This window comes from Sinocyclocheilus grahami, unplaced genomic scaffold, assembly GCF_001515645.1.
Source record: "Sinocyclocheilus grahami isolate Dianchi unplaced genomic scaffold, SAMN03320097.WGS_v1.1 scaffold466.1, whole genome shotgun sequence".
Taxonomy (NCBI): Eukaryota; Metazoa; Chordata; class Actinopteri; order Cypriniformes; family Cyprinidae; genus Sinocyclocheilus; species Sinocyclocheilus grahami.
Genome location: NW_015505645.1, coordinates 622,536 through 644,131, shown reverse-complemented (window position 1 = coordinate 644,131; position 21,596 = coordinate 622,536). Strand labels below are relative to the sequence as shown.

The window sequence follows — 21,596 nt, the reverse complement described above, 5'->3', positions numbered from 1 at the left end:
AAACCATTGCAAATATATTGTAATTATTCAATATATTGTTCAGCCCTCGTTTACATTTCAAAATGGGCTAGTTTACTGGTCACAAACTAGTTTAGGAATTGTATTCTGAATCATAATGGATTACAGTATATAGTTTAAATGGTATTAAGATTAGTTAATTGTATTCGTGCTATGGTTACTGTAATCTCGCCTGCCAGGTAATAATAATGTAGTTACCTGGTCCAGATAACTGATAGCATTCATGGTGCTACTGTGTGTTTTATAGTAAAGATAGTACAAAGCAGTCATACTGATACACTTTGTTGTGTGTAAACGATGGACAGCATAGACAGGAATTGGTGTTACGTGTGGTGGGCTGTGTTTTTCTCACTGAGGCTCAGGCCACATGTGACTTCCTCCCAAACACTTGCTTTTCTCCCTCAGATGTGAATGTGTCTTGTTACTCTTGTCTCAAACATACACACACACAGTCATATTTTTCCTGTTTATCTGGCACGGTCCTAAGATAAACACCTTTTATGAACTGTTAAATCACACCTGAAGGTTATATGGCAAGCTACAAAATTCACACAGTCACAGAAATCCTATCTGGGAATTTTGAAAATGGTGATTTCTAGATCTGGATTCAAAAAATCTTATAAGTGTCATTTTATATTTGTATGGTGAATTTGAAATTTCTCTTTGTGAGTCTCTATAAAGTTCATAAAAATCTATATCCATTAATCATAAAACATTCATAGAAATGGTAAGAAAATTCACTGGCTATAAAGTGTGCAAACCCTAAAACTAGTTGTCTAAAATAGAGATAATAAATAGACATTTCACCCAGGACAGCCCAAAAGTCTCTTTTCCGTGTGTGCTTATGTGTTTTGATGGCTGTCGACCTACTTCCATTTGGAAACGATGAGACTGTTTCCATCAGAGACATGGCTCTCACTTACACGCTCACATTCCAGTGTTTTGATCGGAAACTTTTCTCGCTCTCTCCTTTTTGAATCACTCTTCCCTCCTTGTGTTTGTATTCTGCAGGCTCGTAACATCTCCACTGGAGAACTTGCAGCAGTGAAGATCATCAAACTTGAGCCCGGTGAGTATGAAGCCATTCTCTTGTGCTTGAGGAGGTGTGGTGTAGCTCATATGACACATCCTGTTTTGTTTTTACCAATGGAGAATGAAAGGAGAAATTAATTATTGTTCAGGCTCTGCTGGCATACTCATACTGTTTATACTTGCTCGGAAATGGTCTTTGGTGATAGCTCACGCACATGTCCAATTGCAGTTAGTTCATATTTAACATAATGTATTTGCAAGTTATAGCATTGAATTATGGACAAAACTGCCAGTTTTCCCCCTTGTGTAAAAGTTGTTCAGTTCTCATGCTCTCAGGCTTTGTTTGGCATCAAATATCCAAAAAGATGTCTAAAATCATTAAGAGCCAGATGAAGAGAAACAAACATTGTCATTGGAAGTAGGGCTGGGCGATATGATGATATTATCGTATATCAACGATGTCTCGTAAGTATCGCGAAGTCGATGTCAACAGTCAGGTAACAGACGATTATCGACATTATTGGGGAAAAAAATTACAAATGATAAACCTAGTAAGTTGCAAAAAATATTTTACATAGCCCCATAGTCACCATACAGGTCTTTTTGCATGCAAGAATGAAATAATTTAGTAGGAGGGTTGGGAATCGAAAAGCTATTCCAATTTCGGAAATCAGATCAGATGTGTAAGGTCAGGAATCAAATTACTTGTTATAAAATTTAGGGATGTAACGATTAACTGCGAGCCGGTTGAAAATCGATTTAAATATGTGACGATTCAAACAGTTGAGATGCTAAACAAATCGCGAGTCATTTAGATGTAGGATTATATGAACGCATGTCTGAGGGGAACTTACTGTCTTTAGAAAAGTTTAGATACTGTCTTTAGAAAAGTTTAGATGGTATTTTTTCTTTTCATCTTGCCTCAGTATAATGCATATTAAAGTTCATAATTTCAGCGCTGCTTTGTTTACAGCGGAAACCAGGAAATGCTTTAAGCGCCACCTGCTGGCAGAGAGTGAATCTGCGTCTCATTCAGCTCGTCTGCTGTTTCATGCAGATATTTTTATTTATAGTTTAACAAAACTGAAGTCAAACCATTCATATTTTGAAACTTTACAATCTAATTTAGTTTAAAAACTGTTCATGTTTCATGTATGCAGCATCTTTGTTTGGATCATGATTAAAATGCAGTGGTTGCCTCTAATTTTAAATGGAAAGAGCACAGACGAAGCCTTAGTTTGTTTATATGAAGAGATTTCTTTTATCTGTGTTATTTATTTGATTTGGGGCTTGTTTTAAAATTTCAATTTAGTTTTGTTATTTACATTTACATTATATTTCAATTTTGTAATTTAGCAGACGGTTTTATCCAAAGCGACTTACAAATGAGGACAATAGAAGCAATCAAAACCAACAAAAGAGCAGAAATATGCAAGTGCTATATTAGTATATTATTATAGTATAATATATCAATTTCACAAAGAAATGTGCAGCATTTTGTCCAAGCAATAATAAAAGGACACATTTCATTTATAATTTGTCTTGAATCTCATTTTGTTAAAAAAAATTATAATAATCGTGAATCGAATCGTGAGTTGAGTGAATCGTTACATCCCTAATAAAATTACATTTCGATTCAGCTTCTCGATTTTTGTATGAGCATTTATTGTGATTTCAAAAGATTCAACTGCAAGAAGACAAAATAGAACTCACTTCTGCATTCGCGTGCTGTTTTCTGTACTGCGCGCGCACACACACACACACACACACACTCTCTCACACACACAAAGCGCACGCACAAAAGCCACTTATATACGCAAACACTGGACTGAGCTCTCTTTCTCGCATTCTTACACATTCGAATGGACAAATACACACAGAATTAAATCTAAATATCCTATAAATACAATCGGTTATGTCTTAAGTGAACGTAAAGATTTGAGAAAGAAAACAAGGGTCTATTGGATCCGTGCATTGACAGCAGCCGCTGCCGCCAGTCATTAATGTTAATCAAAGAACAAAAGAAAGAAAATCCCTCACTGATCTTGACTGAATCACTTTTGTAACCTCCGTTTATATTTTATTTGTCTGTTGTTCGGTGCTGACTACTGTAATGGCAACGTGCATCTGTGTATGCAATTATTTTGGAGATGCGTTCCACTATAATTTATACTTATTTAGGGTATAGGCCTATTCTATTTTGATCTGCAGTTTAATAAATGTTCAACAGAAAAAAGACAAAAAGTAGCACTGCATGTGTTTCTGAATATTTATTTAAACAGACTGTATAATGATGAAAAACCACAAACATGACAGGTATAATTAAAATATGCAAATTCATTCACCGCACATTTCAGTGCAATATTTTTACAGATTTTTTTAACCGTGTATACAATATAATTGTTTAATTAAGCTGAGATATAGCACTATACATTTTTAATTCATTTGCAACAAAGCTATAAAGTTTTGTTGCAAACAGATGAAGACATTATAGGCTTCTCAGCTTGCCCCTCATCATGCACGCAACGCGTTCTGAGTTTTGGCAGCCCAACACTGAATATTATATTGTGGGCGTTGTATTTTGATTAAATAAAATAAAAATGATAAAAATTACAATACAAAAATTTAATTTTAATTATCCTGCTTCTAAATGAATAAAGCAGTTATTTTTATTTCATTAAAAACGGGCCAAAAGAGACCTCCGAACTAGTAGGCTACTAGAAAGAAAAAAAGAATTCTGTTTTTGCTCAGAATTCGTTTTTAATCCCTGCATGATTTTAGTCATACATGATAAACATCAAATACGTTATAGCTTGACTACAAGTTTAAAAACAACGCTGCAATTGTTATAATTAAGGAAATTAAACTTACCATCATGAAATGTGTCTACACAGGCGATAATGCCAAAAAGAAAGAAACATCGGAAAATAGGCATATTTTATTCAAGGAATTATTATATGACATCAACATGCATTTATCATTCTTACAATCACCGCCAGAATGTCCAACTTCACCATGATGAACTTAAAATTGGGTTCTATTATTTTTCCTCAACAGTTCTCCTCACAAAACCAAATTCATTTCAAACACAAATTTGATAAGAACAGAGTGGAAATTATTAGCAACACTAAAATAACAACAAAGCTAATGTTTTCTGTTAGTTTAAGCACAAACTAAGAAAAGTAAAACCAAACTTTGTGGCAATAATTAAGACCAAACTGATTATGGTGTGTGTTTATGGTGCATGTTGGCAATGTTGTCTCGGTGGGGCTGGGCATGGTGGAGGTGGGGCTTACGTAGACGATATTATCGGTTTTTAAAGACGATTATTGATATGCTGTTTTTGACATATCGCCCAGCCCTAATTGGAAGTACTTAGTAAAGTGATCTAACCATGGGTAAAGTCAAAATATTTTAATTCAAGTGTAATTTGTTTGTCCGTTTTGGAGCGCGCCGCGCACACACATTTCAGCCTGAAGAACAGCGTATCTTGTGCAGATTGTACTTTCAACATTTTATCAAACATGTCCCGCAATTTAGCAACAGTAAAGACGGCATCTATGAAATGAAATAAACAGTGCTGTCATTTTTCCATGAAGTTCTACTAACATTACTGTTCAGGTAAGTAATAGCCTACAAAAGAAATCTAAAAGTAATCAAATGTAAATTAACACTGCATAGTTTTCAGTGTATGTATTGATAGATTAATGCTTATTAAAGCTATAACGTTATTCAGATTAAGAGCAGATTTGCATTTTGATGGCCCAAGCGCCAGTCTGTCACTTTAAGACAATATATTGGCACACATCGGATTTTCTCCCAACTGTTCTTCTCCACTTAAGACATAAACTGTGTTTAAGTAAATACTCTCCAATTTTGACATATTTTTGTGTGTATTTGATCGATTGGACATGTGCCCGAAGCTCAAAGTGTAATTTGTTTGTCCGTTTTGGAGCGCGCCGCGCACACCTGTCAAGCAGACAGAAACATGAACATGATGAATAGGACATGTGGCTTTGCATGGTTAAACGACATACAGCTGTTATCACTTAGGGTGTACTCACTTTTGTTGCCAGCTATTTTGACAATAATGGCTGCATGTTGTTATTTTCAGAGGACAGTAAATCTGTACTGCTATACAAGCAGCACATTGACTACTCTAAAATATATCCAAGTTTCATTTCTATAGAATTGTCCCTTGAGAAGATATACTAAAATGGTTGCTGAAAAGTGAGGGGTGTACTCACTTTTGTGAGATACTGTGTGTATATATAGGCTACTAATATATATATCTATATCTATATATATATCTATATATATATATAGATATATATATATATATATTAGTGGTGTCAAAATGCATTGTGATTGGCCGAACGCCGCAAGCTCTCGTCGGAAATGTAACGCCCCTTACCATAATCGCAGCTTCGTCTGAATACACAGCCTGCAAAACACTAAAATAAATATCAAAGAAATAATACAGTTAGACAAGAAAGTAGCCTAAATAAGAAAGTTAAATACACCCTACTATAAAACTCATTATAATCAGTGATGCTTCACTGGATGCGGCACGACACAACATGACAAATCCCCGACAGTATACTGTTTCGTTCTATTTATGAGATACTGACACAGAGTTCAAATGTCCTGTGTAGACACTAGACAGACTCAACCTGTTGCGACGCGGCGGTGTCGCGTCCGGTGTAGACACGGTTCACTGTTCCGCTACTGTTATTACACTTGTATACAAAACTTCGTATTATGCTTGTTATAGAGTGCATGATGTCACGTGCACTACCGCCGGTTGCAGCAGGGACCGTCACAGCCCTAGTGTCAGTACGTCATAAAGAGAACGCGGCATCAGTTTTCTGTCGGGGATTTGTCGTGCCGTGCCGCATCCAGTGTAGACAGCATCACTGATTATAATGGGTTCATTGTATTTTGTCACATCGCGCCACGCCGCTTGCATCCGGTGTAGACATGGTGAGACCCACGCAGATGCACGTGAACACTAAATTCTGTTCACCTCTGCGATTTGTGCCTGAAATACTGTGCTCTGCAAGTATCCTTGTGAAGGGAAACAATTGAGAAAGAATATGGATGTGTAACAGTATATTGGTTCACAGCAGTTTAATGTTCCTGAGGCTTTCTGTGTTATGAATGTTAAATCAAACAACAAAACAAAGAAAAATGTAGCATTAACACAGATTTATTAGATTTAATTTATACATTGAAGACTGTGCTGTTATTTTACATTTGATTATTCAATTTCTGTAGACCTACCTGAATACTGTTAGACATACCTGAAAAATATAAAGCACTGCTTATTTCATTTGTATGTTTGTTCTGTTATATTTATCTATGCTTGTAATTTGTTTATTTCCTATGCTGATTTACTACAAAATCACCCCAATCATTTTTATTTTTCCAAATAAACTATTCAAGTCATGTGGTGATTTTTATTTTCATATCGCAATATATATCGCAGAAAAATAAAATATCGCTATGTGAGTTTTTTCCAATATCGTGCAGCCCTAGATGGTATTAGCTTCTGTCTAATATCAGATAAAATTTTGTTGACAGAACAGAGAGATCTAATCAGTGACATTATAGTTGCATATGAATGTCTCTGAGGCTTTTTCACGCAAGTTGTTTATCTAGTTTTAAGTTTGTACCCAAATGTTTTGAATTTTGAATTTACCTAATTCCTTCCTAATACATTTCTTCTCGCTCTGTCAGCTTTGGTGTAAAAGACCATTAAAAAACTATTTCATGACAAACAAATGGAATTGTCTCCCTTGAATACAAACCACACATATTATGCTGTAATTATAGTGTAAGATACTTAACTGTTTAAAATTTTGGTGTCTTTTTTTTTAACTTTATTTATTTATTTAATAAGTTAAATTTTTTAATATGTTTAGATAGAAAACAGTTATTTTAAGTTGTAGTCATATTTTACAATATTACTGTAATACTTTTTATTGTATTTTTACTGTATGGTTTAAAATCACATGCGTGTTTAAATTGGCAAGACTTAAAAACGCACAAGTGATTAATCCTATCAACTATCCTGAGCTTCTTTGATGTGTTTTTGGGAATTTTCCGCATTAAAAGCACGGAACCTGCGGGAATGAGTAAAATTATGTGCAATACCCACAATCCTGCGTCGAACAGTAGTGTATTTTAAAGAATGTCAGTGGAGTCCTAGCTATGGCTTGCTTGATTTATTATAATTGACACTACTAAGTACTAACAAGCTTGTTTTCTGAGAAGTGCATCAAGCTCAAGAGGAAGCTGCCTGAGTTTAGCTTTTAGCAGACAAACCCTCAGGCCCTGCTGCTGTTTTTGACACACAGACTCACATTATCTTCCAGACACACACTCTTGGGCATGGCCTGTTTGTCTTGAGTGGAGAGGAAGTGGTCAGAGCCGGTAGGCTTGACTTCATAGCTATGCTGATTCTTGTTTGTCACACACACATACACTGTGATGCTACAGATGTCCCAGGGATGAGGTGTTAACATGCAAAATTGTGACTGATTGTTCCTTCCAGTCATTACTGTTCGGACTGCAATGTTATTTTTTCTGTATCTCAGCATGAGGTCGGTGTGAAGCAAGAGGTGGTTGTGTTTTGTGTGTGAGTTTCTAAGTTAAAGGTCTGCAGCAGAATAGAGAAGTGGCTACAGCCAGTTAACATCTATTACAGGGTTGAGGTTATACAACATATCGCAAGGTTGTTTTAAGAAACTGTCACTACCTCTGTCATTGTACTAAAAAGCAGTTTTTACAATGTAATGATCTTACTTTAAAATCTAGTAATTCATATTTCACCTTAAGGAAGGACACGTTTCTCCATCGTATTTATATTTTCTTTTCTTTATCTATAATGTTTGTGTAAGTTTCATGAGTGATGATTTTTTCAGCTGTCGTGAACCGATCAAGAGATTCTCTGAGCATCAGGATGACCAATTCTTATGTATAGGAAACAGCACCACCTGCAGGAAACAATGCCGTATTTACTGTACTACAGCCATTAAAGGGGTCATATGATGCTTTTTTAAAGATCATTATTTTGTGTATTTGGTGTAACAGAATATGTTGACATGCTTTAATGTTCAAAAAACACATTATTTTTCCAATACTGTACATTATTGTAGGTCCTCTATGCCCCGCCTCTCTCAAACGCTTCGTTTTCTACAAAGTCCCTCCTTCCGACAAGCGCAGTCTGATCTGATTGGCCAGCTGACCCAGTGCATTGTGATTGGCCGAACACCTCAAGCACTCGTCGGAAATGTAATGCCCCTTACCATAATCGCGAGCTTCATCTTTCAAAATAAATGTAAAGACAGTAAATAATGTCATTAGTTTTACCATCAGTTCAAGCCCGAAAGGGGAACAGACACAGTAATGATGCAATACACAAGCCGTGGTTAAGACAGCTGTCTACTGTGATGTGACGCTGTCTCTCTCTCTCTCACACACACACACACACGATGTGCAAAACTCCGCATTTGAACAGTCAATAGCAAATACTTAAACTAGTAACAAAACATACTGATTCAGAAGCGCCAGATTGTCATAGCAAAGTCAGAATTACCTCCTCTCCTAGGTTCACGAAACGGTCGTCCATAAAATGCATTGCTGTTCTGTTGTAAGTAATCTTAAAGATTTCTAAATGCATCTACTTTCGGAAGGCCAAATAAAGTGCTTTTGCTTTTGCACTGAAACACACAGCGTCTCCCTGACATGCTGCTTCAACACTAACTGCGGTTACTGAAAACCACGCCTTCTTTCTTTGCGTGCACATTTGGGCGCATTATGCAAATATTCCCACATAGTGACCTAGATATGTGGGGGCGTGTTAGAATGAGCCGTTTTTGGGGGGCGTGGCAGAATCTTAACTTTGATAAAGAATATGGCTGTGTCCGAAATCGCCCCCTATACCCTCATTCACTATTCCCTTCATTAGGTCACAAATTCAGTTCACTAGAAGGAGTGAATGAAAACGAGTAGTGAATTCGGACACTGAGTGCACCGGAAGGAATGCCGCTTTTGCATAGTTTGTGCTTGCTGTTTATTAATCATTTGAAACTAGCAAACTAGCAGCTCCAGTAGTAAGATTAAAGGATTTATCTTGAACTCTGTCACGGAAATTATGTATAAACCCTAATCAAACAATTTAATAATCAATTTACAATGAATTTATACCCGTGTTGTACATTATGCTGTACGCCATGGATGAGCGTTTTGTAAAAATGAACAGATTGATTATTCAGCTGCGGCCATATTCTGGCGAGATGCGGGAATTCATTCGGCGCGTGACTCTCACGGTGCGTTATGGGCATTCTCTAGCCGTTGAGCGTGCACCAGTTGTACACTCGTTTTTGCAGTGCGTTGTGGGATTGAATGAGTGCACTCGAGAACGTCCACTATGGTTTCGGACACCACTAAAAATGGCTGTTCCCTCAAATAGTGCCCTATTTAAGGGTATAGGGGGCGATTTCGGACATAGCCTATCTCTTTGGTTTTGAGACTTTAGTCTTTGCAACTTCAGGGATCTTATCTATGCACAATCAGCTTGTAACACTCCAAAGAGAAAGGAAAACTTGAAATCGCATCATATGACCCCTTTAAAGTCATAAACAGATCATATGCTTGGGCAAAGATGCCTGTTCTTTGAGTCACATGGTGAATGAAAGCTGTTTAAAACATGAAGGTGTGTGAGTCACTCCTTTAACGAGGCAGGTTTTGAAGTTTGAGGTGTGAAATTTTGGATTATAGCATTTTTATTCTTTTTTTTTTATGGGCCAAAGGACACATCATGATACATTTAAGTATTTGACTTAAGATTTTAGATTACAGTGCATGTGGATGCGTATGGATCGTCTATATTTTAAATGCTGTTGGTCACTTAGTTTTTATCATAAGTTTTAAAATCACATAAAAGTTCACTTAAGTGGTCTTGTAGTGAATGAAGTAAGAAGTAAACTTAGAGAAGTAGATGAAAACTAACACGAGTTCTGATATGCTGTCTATATCTGATTCAAGCACTCCATCTTTCTTTTCACCGTTTAATTTATACAGCTCTCATATATTGATTCCTCTCTCTTTTAGGTGATGATTTCTCAATCATCCAGCAGGAGATTTTTATGGTGAAGGAATGCACCCATCACAACATTGTGGCTTATTTTGGCAGCTACCTCTGGTAACAAATAACTGGATTTTTCTATAAATTAAGTATTTTAGATGGCAAAATTATAAAACATAAGATTTCAGATATTTAAAATGTATTTAAATGCCCCACATTTAAGCTTAAATATATATATTTCTTTCTATATCTCTCTAGCCGTGAGAAGTTGTGGATTTGTATGGAATACTGCGGTGGAGGATCCTTACAAGACATTTATCATGGTAAATTGGTTGTGTGTGTTGAAAATATACACCCTCCATTTTTTTTTATCCTGTGTGACCAGCAGGAGATTTTTATGGTGAAGGAATGCACCCATCACAACATTGTGGCTTATTTTGGCAGCTACCTCTGGTAACAAATAACTGGATTTTTCTATAAATTAAGTATTTTAGATGGCAAAATTATAAAACATAAGATTTCAGATATTTAAAATGTATTTAAATGCCCCACATTTAAGCTTAAATATATATATTTCTTTCTATATCTCTCTAGCCGTGAGAAGTTGTGGATTTGTATGGAATACTGCGGTGGAGGATCCTTACAAGACATTTATCATGGTAAATTGGTTGTGTGTGTTGGAAATATACACCCTCCATTTTTTTTATCCTGTGTGACATTGCTAAATATGTGTGTGTCTGTGTACATGTGCAGTTACAGGTCCACTCTCTGAACTGCAGATCTCATATGTGTGCAGAGAGACATTACAGGTAAGGTTCTTCAAACATGGTTCACATCCTTCACATGGTCTAATGCTGTAGAGACTTTATGTAATATTATATTAAACCTTTAAACATCTTGAGATGATTTGTGTGTGTGTGTGTGTTTAGGGTCTGGCTTATCTGCACTCCAAAGGGAAGATGCACAGAGACATCAAGGTAATACAGCTTTATAATAATTTTATGTATTCATTATATTGGTGTTCTACCTGTTTCAAACTATCTTTCTCCTGCTAGTTAATAACTCTCAACTCATTGTGCAATAGGGGGCGAATATTCTGCTCACTGACAATGGAGATGTCAAATTAGGTGAGATGGTCACGCAATAATTGCAGGGTGTGTGCTTGTGTGCCATTGAATTTGAATGGTAAAAAAATCTTCCTGTTTTACAGCCGACTTTGGAGTCGCTGCTAAAATAACGGCCACCATGGCAAAAAGGAAATCCTTCATTGGGACGCCCTACTGGTAAGACCTGTTCTGTGATGAAGAAGCAGTTATATTTAAATATGCTTGGTATACATGTTCTTTTCAGCTCTCTGTACATTTGAAAAGTCCGGAAAAGGTATTACAACATGGGGGAAAAAATTGAATAACATCATAAAAAAAAGTCTAAGTCTCTGTGAACGTGCGTAGAATCTCATAATCCACATTATAAAATAGAAGTCTACCATAAGAACAGCAGAGGTGCCGTTCAAACAGTGAAATGACCAAACGCTGAAAGACGTTTCATTGTTCCAAAATAACAATGAAACATGGCAATAAGTGCCTTATTCAGAGTGAATGGCTCCTTCAGGATTTCTGTGAACTATAACCTACTGTTGTGCCAAATACAGTCAGCTAGATGAGGGTAGACACGCAAAGTGCATGTGAAGTTCAGCTCACGAGACAAGAATGCAGCTCTACAACCTTCAATAAACAGGAGAGTTTAATAGCATTTTGTGACTTAAGCAGACTTTGTGTGTATTTCTGTTCATGATGAGCTTTTTGATAACTGAGCACACGGGCAGAACCAACCCTCACTCATTAAAAGACTGTAAAAGTCGAGCAAATGATCAGACCTTAAGTTGTTTTTGAAAGAAGCCTCTTAGGCTCACCAAGGCTGCATTTATTGGATTGAAACTACAGTTAAAACCAGAAATATTCTGAAATATTATTGCAATTAAAATACCTGTTTTCTATTTTAATATATTTTAAAATGTAATTTATTCTTTTTTACTCGTCTGCTCTGTGTTTGTGTTTATAGGATGGCTCCAGAGGTGGCGGCAGTGGAGAAGAATGGGGGTTATAATCATCTGTGTGATATCTGGGCTGTTGGAATCACATCTATAGAACTGGCAGAACTACAGCCTCCCATGTTTGACCTTCATCCCATGAGGTATATACACACACACACACACACTTACTTGTTGCCAATGAGCAGACATGTTTTTAACCAAGGCATTTGCTCCAGGCCCAAAGTTATTGTGAATCTTAATAACTTAATTATGTGCAAAAATGTTTGAAGCCAAGATAATTAACCATTAGACTACAACCAAATCCTCACATATTTACTCAGATATTTGTATCTTTGTGTTCCCCTTCTTTCTTACTTTTTGTGTGTATGTGCAGGGCTTTATTTCTAATGTCTAAAAGCAACTTCCAGCCACCCAAGCTAAAGGACAAGACCAAATGGTGAGTCTCTCTGGCCTGTTTGTATGTATATGTTTGTTATATTTGAGTTATAGAGAAATATACAGTGTGTTCTGAATGAGTGTTTTACAAATAAAATCTTAAATCCCTGTCTCTTTCCCTTTCTGTCTTAACTGTCTTGCTTTTCCGCAGGTCTACAGCCTTCCATAATTTTGTTAAAATTTCCCTCACAAAAAACCCTAAGAAGAGACCAACAGCTGAGAAGCTGCTCTCGGTAAAAATTTCCTCTCAAATCAATCTCCATTTGTATCTGTTTATGATTCCACACAGTACAGTTCTTTAACTCTTAGTGGAAGTTTATGTGTGCATGCAATGAAACAAACTCGTGTAACTCATGAGAATTGTGCACTTGAACTCAATACTGTATCTTGAAAGAAGTCTCTTATGCTTACCAGAGCTGCATTAATTTGATTAAAAATAAAGTAAAATCAGTAATGTTTTGAATTATTACAATTTAAAATAACTTTTTTTGTTAATATATTTTAAAATGTAATTTATTCCTGTGATGGCAAAGCTGAATTTTCAGCTGCTATTACTTCAGTCTTCACTGTCACATGAAGCTTCAGAAATCATCCAAATGTATGCTGATTTGGTGCTCAAGAAACATTTCTTTAAAAAAATAAAAGTAAAAAATTCTTACTGACCCCAATGTTTTGAACGGTAGTTTAAATCACAATATGCTGATGTAAGAGTATCATAATTGGAAATATATTTGTAAAATGAAAAATGTGTTCAACACACCTGTGTCCATTCATTCAATATTAACTATTTTCTTGATTACATTCCTCTATTCTGTTATTTTTGTCTGAATATTACATAGTCCACTTCACAAGCAGCCACTTGCACTACATTGTCTCTGTTTTTGCATGCAGCACTTATTTGTGGCTCAGACAGTTTTGACTCGACGGTTAGCTTTAGAGCTACTTGATAAGATGAACAACCCAGATAATCATCAGTCTCACTTCAGCCAGGGAGATGAAGATGACCTGGAGGTAACCCATGTGACTTTTGTGTGTGTGTGCATGCACGAGAGAGATGGCAAGTTATTATGTACGTCTGTGAATGTATTCTGTGTGTTAGTTTGTGAGAGTTTGTGTGTAAATGTCAGAGTTTCAGTGTACGAGTGTGAGAGCACATGGCTTTAAATGGTAAATGTGTGCAAACGATTGTGTGTGGTATAACACGTTTTTACTACGATTCTTTCTCTGGTCGCAGCCACTTGCTGAGCGCCACACCATCCGCTCGTCCCACAGCAGGAGCTCTCGTGCTGAAAGGACCCAGTCACAGATCAACTGTACGTCAATCTGTCTAACCTATCCCCATTGAACCCCAAAACAGTTCCACTGGCTGAAAGGACTTATTTTGTGTGCTCTATTTAGTTCCTGGCTGGAAATCTTATATTTCAATATATATAATACTGATCATATTTACCATCAAAATTATTAAGTATTATCTTTACTAAAAGCTACTCCTTGGAATCCAAAAAAGGGTAGCCTGAGGAGTCTGGTGTCTCTGGTTAAAGATCTGTGTAACCGATCTGTTGTATTTGTCAGATGAGAATTTGATAGTTAAGATCAGATAAGATTTAAGATAGAATACATGCTATTCTATAATTTGTATAGTTGTAGAGTGGGTTTTTGGAAGATTATTACCCTAAAAGTGAGTTAAATATGAAACAACTTCACATTGGGAACATTCAGGGATGTCCTCATTTAGAAAAATGTGTGTGGTTTGTTTGTTTTTTTAATTGTAAAAATGCTACGTTTTCTTTTATGGTTAGGGGCTTGTAGAAGTCTTATCATATGTCCTTGTTTAGAGAGCTAAGTCAACATGTGTTTGACCTTTATTTAAGAACATGATGTACCACCATACTCCAGACCACATTCATGATAAGTGACATCTCTTGGTCTTACTCTGCTCTTGAAGAGTTTTAGCTCTTATTATTAGTTCGGTAACACTTTACAATAAGGTTCATTAGTTAATAGTAGTTAACGGTATTAGTTAACATGAACTAAGCATAAACAAGACTTCTACAGCATTTATTGATCTTAGTTCATGTTAGTTCCAACATTTACTAATACATTATTAAAGTCAAACGTTGTATTTGTTAACATTAGTTAATGCACTGTGAACTAACATGAACAAACAATGAATAACTATTTTCATTAACTAACATTAACAAAGATTAATAAATACTGTAACATGTATTGTTCATTGTTAGTTAATACATTAATGTTAACAAATGACACCTTATTGTAAAGTGTTACCATTAGTTCAGATAGAAATGCAGTCTTGAGCCCCCTGTGGTGGAGATATAGTACTACATGTTTGGACTTCAGCTTGAACTTTGTAGCAATTTTTGTACAAACAAAGCATTCCTGTAGTGTTGAACAGAATGTCAAAAATATTAAAATAAGTGCAGATAATTGATGGTGAAAGGTCTTGTCAGTGGCATGCTAGGTTAATAAGTGCAGTAATAAGTCTACTTTCGTCTCTGTATTTCAGTTGATAGGATTCAGTTTGAGCCCCCCATGAGGAAGGAGACTGAAGCAAGTGCTGAGATGGTGAGAGAAGCATTGCATAGTCCAGATAGTCAATACATCACTAATATTAAACACACACACACTACAGAATAAACTTGCAGTTCATTGTTTGATAAGCTTAAAACCAAACATTTTCCATGCAAATATCTGCATGAGTAAATTGTCTGTTTGCCCAGATCAGGTATGCAATGACCCTGACTTGCATGTTTTTAAAAGAGAGCATGTGTACATATGGTTCTTTCTTTGCAGGATGTGACGAAAGACAATGATTTCTCCTCCCCCTGGAGCCCGTTTACAGAGGGCCCCATCACTTCCAGGTAACCATTAAAAGGTTTCTTTGTGACTTTATGAATGATTTAATTCCCACTACTGCCACCCGCATGAAAACACCGCAAGCAGTCATTTCCCTGTTCTGTCTGCAACATTTCTCTGACGTCCCCACAAGTCTACGCACTTCCTTCTTTCTGCAGAATCTCACATGAGATCTGCTTGCATTCCCTCTACTTTGACTGTTCTGTTGTGTTCTTTCTTTTCCCCGTTTTCCTTTTTACCTTTTGTGCACTCCTCCACTGAAGGAGTCTTCTGAAGAGCGTTGAGGAGGAGTTGTTTATACTGTAAAGAATTGGTTTGTGTAGCTGTCATTTAACAGATCCATGGAAACATCAAAGCAGGGTTTAAAATTAACTCTCACCAAGAGCCCAAATAAGAGAAAAAAAGTGGCTTTTAGTACTAAAGGAAATGAATAAAAATTGATGTGTGGTGTAAATAATTGCATTATAACTGGTAAAATGAAAAATACGATATCACGTTTGGTAAAAAATGTGATATTCATTCCATTATTTAGTTTCTTTTAACTGTGAACTAATAAGCTCATGAATATTGTCTCTTTTTGTCCATTTCTCTCTCTCTCTCTCTCTGAAGAGGGCATTTGGCTCCATTAGAAGATGCTTTTGAAGATGTTGATCTGTAAGTGTGGCACTCTTACACATTAAACATTATCTTAAAGACTTTATATTCTTCTTGGGCTTGCTCACTTGAGGTTGTAAGGTATCATATTCTGTAAAATCAGCATTGATATGTGATGAGAAAACTGCAAAATGAATCACAAGCAAAGACCAATTAAGTAATTTGATTCTTTTTCTCTCTCGGTTTCATCTCCCCCCTCTCAGTTCAACTCTTAAACAGGGAAGGCCACCACCGCTTCCTCCTAAGGTAACTGTGAGTTTGTGTATAAGTGTACATCTCTATAATACATTTTTTATTGCTGTGTTTTTGAAATTCTTATTCTTATCAGCCTTCTCAGCCTCGGTTGAGCAGTGAATCCGATGAGTTTGCTTTGAGCGACGGCTGTCAGACGGTGCGGAGGCTCCCGGGCTCTGAGAACGGGCCTGTACCAGTGGCTCGTAGACAGAGCTCACCTGAGAGAGGAAGTAACGCAGATCACTCCCACTCAGACTACCTATCTGTGAGCGTCAGCAGCCCAGGACTGCTCTCACACACCGCAGACCATGGTAAGACACACACGCGCTCCTTCTCCAAGTCATGCTTATACACAGCTACTGTTCATGTACCACTCTCATGTAGATGTATTGGAGAGTATTTTGAATAAGTAAATTATACTAATGTTCAAAAGTCTCTCTGATTAAAAATACAATAAAACCGTAATATTGTGAAATATTATTACAATTTAAATAATGGATTATAATATAATATACTTACAATATAATAATTTGTATACATTTTAAAATGTAATTTATTCCTGTGGTGGCAAAGCTTAATTTTCAGTAGCCATTACTCCAGTCTTCAGTGTCATATGATCCTTCAGAAATCATTCTAATATGCTGATGTTGTGCAATATTGAACAACGTTTGACCACTGAATTTTGACCAGACTTGATCAGAACTACACATTCCAGAGAGTCATAATAAATGATCAAATTTTGTCAAATTTCTCTCTCACTCGCTGTAGAGGAAGATTCAGACGGAAGTGTAAATGGAGATGTTTCAAAATCACCTCCCGGTCGTCCACAGAGGAAAGAGAGAAAAGATTTTCCTGTAAGTGTGTATGTGTGGGTATGTGTCTTGCTGAGACGAGTGTGACGCAGGAAAAGAACGTTGCTCTCTTCTCTAATTTTTCTGTTCTCTTTTTATAGAAACCTGCTATTAACGGCCTGCCGCCCACTCCCAAAGTCTTGGTGAGTGACATCATCGCGCATCATCACTTATGCTGATTAAATGCTAATATCTCCCTATCTCAATATTCAACAGATATTTGCTCAGTCCTTTATTTTAATTCTGTATTTTATAACTGTCATAAGCTCACATATTACCTCTCTGCGTGTCTGCAGATGGGAGCTTGTTTCTCAAAGGTTTTTGATGGTTGTCCTCTTAAAATTAACTGTGCCACTTCGTGGATTCACCCGGATACTAAAGGTAAAGTGCCGATAACCATAAATGTCTGTCTGATGTTAAATTTGATACTTTTTTGTATAAGTAAATTAAAAAAAGTCTGGGGTCAGTTTGTAATGGCTAAGATTTTTATAAATTAAAAGAAAGTGACGTGACATGTGGCCAAGTATGGTGACCCATACTTGGAATTAGTGCTCTGCACTTATCCCATCCAAAGTGCACACACACACACACACACACCGTGAACACACACCCGGAGCAGTGGGCAGCCATTTTTTTTGCTGCGGCGCCCAGGGAGCAGTTGGGGGTTCGGTGCCTTGCTCAAGGGCACCTCAGTCGTGGTATTGAAGGTGGGAGAGAGTGCTGTACATTCACCCCCCCCCCCTACAATCCCTGCCGGTACAAGACTCGAACCCACAACTTTTGGGTTACGAGACCGACTCTCTAACCATTATGCCATGACTTCCCCACTTATAGTGTTTTTAGTATCTTCTCTGTGTATACTGTAAGTCTCTAGGCTGCATTTATTTGAGCGAAAATTCAGTAAAGCAGTAATATTTTAAAATCTCACTAAAAATTGCTGTTTTGGCAAAGCTGAATCATGCTGATTTGCTGCTCATTCTCAAATGCCGCTCCTATGCTGATTCTTAATGTAATTAGTGTTGAAAGCAGTTTTGCTGCTTAATTTTTTTTAACTTTTTTTTTTTTTTTTTGAACTGTGGGTTCTTTGATATCATCAGCCTGTAAACACTACTACTTCTGTTTGAATTTTTTTAGACCAGTATCTGATATTTGGCACTGAAGACGGTATCTACACTCTGAACCTGAATGAGCTACATGAAGCCACCATGGAGCAGGTACAGCCTAAACTCTGACCTTTCACCTTTACCCTTGACCTTGAACAGAAAACAAGTCTATGAACGCATAACCTGCTGTGTTGATGTGTTTCAGTTGTTTCCACGGCGATGCACATGGCTGTACATAATCAATAATAATCTGATGTCATTATCAGGTGAGTGATGTGGGAGTGGCTCTTCTGTCTTTCTGTTACTGAGGTTCTCTGCAGTACCTACATGATCCCTGTCTGTCTTTCTATCCATTTCTTCCTGTGATCACGGCTGATTCACTGCTTGCTGGCTCTTCTAATGCCTAAATCACCATAATCAGAAGGTAAAATGTCAAACCTCTGTCCTCTACAGCACAAACACACACCGCTAATATCACATCATCTTTCTGGCCTCATTCTTAATCTGATTTTGATTCAGCTTGCATAACTACACAGCTCAGCTTTTCTTTGTGCAGGGAGTAATGACTATTAATTTCTGTGGGGCATCATTTTCCATTCTCATCAGCACAAATGATATGAATTGTTATTTGTTGGATTTCCTGTGTGTAGTCATACTCTGTGTAAGGTACGCGTGTGATGTGTGTTATCTCTCATTTAAAGGGAAGACGTTTCAGTTGTATTCCCATAATCTGATTGGGCTGTTTGAACAGCTCAGGAAACCTGGACTGGCCACTCAGTTCCACACCCACAGATTCCCTGACAGGATACTGCCCAGGTACACACACACACAGACACAGTTTTTGCACATTTCACAGTATATTTGCCGTGATTTTATTAGCAACATAAAATTAAGAAACACTTTGAAAATTATTGTTAGCCATTCCTAAAGAAAGTGTCCTTACACTTGGAGCAAATCGTTTAATAGTATAATAGTTTGGTTGTAATAAATTTTAACGTGCAAAAATTGGTTTATGTGTGTTTTTTATATATGTAAATTTTAACATGCCTTGATTATTTTTAATTAGATCTTAAGAAACAAGAAGTAATAACATTCAAAATAAAATAAAAAAATCAAGGCACATTTTTAATACTGTGTGTATGTATGTATGTGAATGTATTATGTATATATAATTTTAAGATTTTTTTTTTTTAAAGTTAAAACTAATATTTGATCTTTTAACATTATTTTATATAAATCTATTATATACAGTTTAATATTGTTTTATTATATAGTAGATTATTTATTTATACATAAATATATATTTTTAAAGCTATTAGTTATATCACTGACCTGTGATATATGACCTTTTAGTATTATTTATTTATTTATTGCCAAACACCCTAGTTGTTTGGAATTTTGCTTTGTGAGCTCATCAACAATAATAACAAACATTAAAATACATATATAAATACATACACATACATCGTCTGCGATAATATCGTAATTGTTGTTTTAACGATGTGCGATTTGACAAATTTGCAAAAACCATTCAAAACATCCCTACAGAGCGCACGCGTACATTACGTGAAGTCTAGACTAGTGCGTGTGCCGAAAATATCGTCTAATTATCGTTATCGATAAAATCCCAGAAAATATTGAGATATAATTTTTTGTCAATACCGCACACCCCTAACACATACACAACTATATATGTCCTATCAATTATAAGGAGTGAAATACGGATGCATAGACACCAGAGGAATTAAGAGCATGAACAATCCTACAATAAGTGCTGTTCAAAAAACGTGTAGACGTAGTTTTAATTGCTCTAAGACGTCTGTCTGGCTGGATGTAAGGGATCTTTCAGGATTGTTAAACCTTTTTTCTGCAAAACTGAAACATAGATCTCATCAATTATCTATTTACTATTATAGTATTTGTTTATATTTTGAAGTAGTTTTTATTTTTATATTTTCAGTTTTAGTAATTGTTTTATAGTTCTATTTTACTTTTATTTCAGTTTTAGTAATTTTAGAATTCCAACTTAAACTTATTTATTTTTCGATTAACGTATACGTTTTTCATCTAATATTTATATTTTATTTTATTTTTTTTTTCCGAAAATTATTTTTAATTGATTTAGTTAACAAAAACAACACTGTTGTCTGCTTCACAGGAGATTTGCTCTCACCACCAAGATCCCCGACACAAAGGGATGCCACAAGTGTTGCATCGGTAAAGCTTTAAACACTTCTGTACAAACACAAACACACACATTCGGATTGAGTTTGATCTGCTCACTTTCTCTCTCTTTCAGTGCGGAATCCATACACAGGTCACAAGTATCTCTGCGGAGCTTTGCAGTCTGGGATCGTTTTGCTGCAGTGGTACGAACCTATGCAGAGATTCATGCTTATAAAGGTTAGACATGCAAAAAACAATATTTGCAAGAAGGAAAGTTGAATTAAATCCAGACTGAATAAAACATAATGGCATATTACATTATGAAGCTTTTAAATCTTTATCTCTCTCTCTCACAGCACTTTGATTTCCCATTGCCCAGTCCGCTGCGTGTGTTTGAGATGCTGGTGGTCCCTGAGCAAGAGTATCCTCTGGTGTGTGTGGCAGTCAGTCAGGGCACAGAGCCGGGACAGGTGGTTCGCTTCCAGACCATCAACCTCAATTCCTGCTCGTCCTGGTTCACTGAGATCGGCTCAGGTGTGGCGCGCTCTCTATCTCTCTCTCTCACACACAAACACACACACACTTGATTCTGCTCCTTCATACTGTCCTATACCATGCTTTTCAGTACTGTCAAATGGACCTAAAAGTGTTAGTGTGTATGTTTATCTTGGTGTAGGAGGTAACCAGGTCGATGCGATCCACGTGACGCAGCTAGAGAGAGACACTGTGCTCGTGTGCCTGGACAGTGAGTGAAACAACATTCAACATACACATTGATAATCATTATTTTACAAACATAAACACAAAAATTATTAAAGATTTCTAATGTTCTCTCTTTTCATGTGTGTGTTTAGAGAACGTAAAAATAGTGAACTTGCAGGGAAAGCTAAAGTCTAATAAGAAACTGGCGTCCGAGCTGAGCTTTGATTTCTGTGTCGACTCCGTAGGTGAGAGATTCACTTCTGCACTCGTACAGCTGTGATCTGCTTTTATTCTGTTGTATAGTGTTTGATGGGTGTGTGTAACCTTATATATATATATATATATATATATATATATATATATATATATATATATATATATAT

General features: G+C 36.4%; 1 protein-coding gene across 1 annotated transcript in view; it reads left to right on the top strand.

Annotated features, from left to right (window-relative positions):
- The window catches only part of LOC107553180 (mitogen-activated protein kinase kinase kinase kinase 5-like), a 30,383-nt gene that overhangs the window by 5,577 nt on the left and 3,210 nt on the right, over positions 1–21,596 (top strand). Inside the window, exons 3-30 of the mRNA XM_016235314.1 lie at positions 957–1,087; positions 10,168–10,258; positions 10,400–10,464; positions 10,895–10,950; positions 11,071–11,118; positions 11,226–11,268; positions 11,352–11,424; positions 12,203–12,334; positions 12,568–12,630; positions 12,781–12,862; positions 13,521–13,640; positions 13,864–13,942; positions 15,154–15,212; positions 15,441–15,508; positions 16,113–16,157; positions 16,361–16,403; positions 16,486–16,702; positions 17,160–17,245; positions 17,344–17,385; positions 17,539–17,623; positions 18,377–18,456; positions 18,551–18,611; positions 19,047–19,161; positions 20,504–20,562; positions 20,645–20,748; positions 20,868–21,045; positions 21,188–21,256; positions 21,366–21,458. Of these exons, the coding sequence (XP_016090800.1) occupies positions 957–1,087; positions 10,168–10,258; positions 10,400–10,464; positions 10,895–10,950; positions 11,071–11,118; positions 11,226–11,268; positions 11,352–11,424; positions 12,203–12,334; positions 12,568–12,630; positions 12,781–12,862; positions 13,521–13,640; positions 13,864–13,942; positions 15,154–15,212; positions 15,441–15,508; positions 16,113–16,157; positions 16,361–16,403; positions 16,486–16,702; positions 17,160–17,245; positions 17,344–17,385; positions 17,539–17,623; positions 18,377–18,456; positions 18,551–18,611; positions 19,047–19,161; positions 20,504–20,562; positions 20,645–20,748; positions 20,868–21,045; positions 21,188–21,256; positions 21,366–21,458 (2,387 nt within the window). The remainder of the gene's footprint in view (positions 1–956; positions 1,088–10,167; positions 10,259–10,399; positions 10,465–10,894; positions 10,951–11,070; positions 11,119–11,225; positions 11,269–11,351; positions 11,425–12,202; positions 12,335–12,567; positions 12,631–12,780; positions 12,863–13,520; positions 13,641–13,863; positions 13,943–15,153; positions 15,213–15,440; positions 15,509–16,112; positions 16,158–16,360; positions 16,404–16,485; positions 16,703–17,159; positions 17,246–17,343; positions 17,386–17,538; positions 17,624–18,376; positions 18,457–18,550; positions 18,612–19,046; positions 19,162–20,503; positions 20,563–20,644; positions 20,749–20,867; positions 21,046–21,187; positions 21,257–21,365; positions 21,459–21,596) is intronic.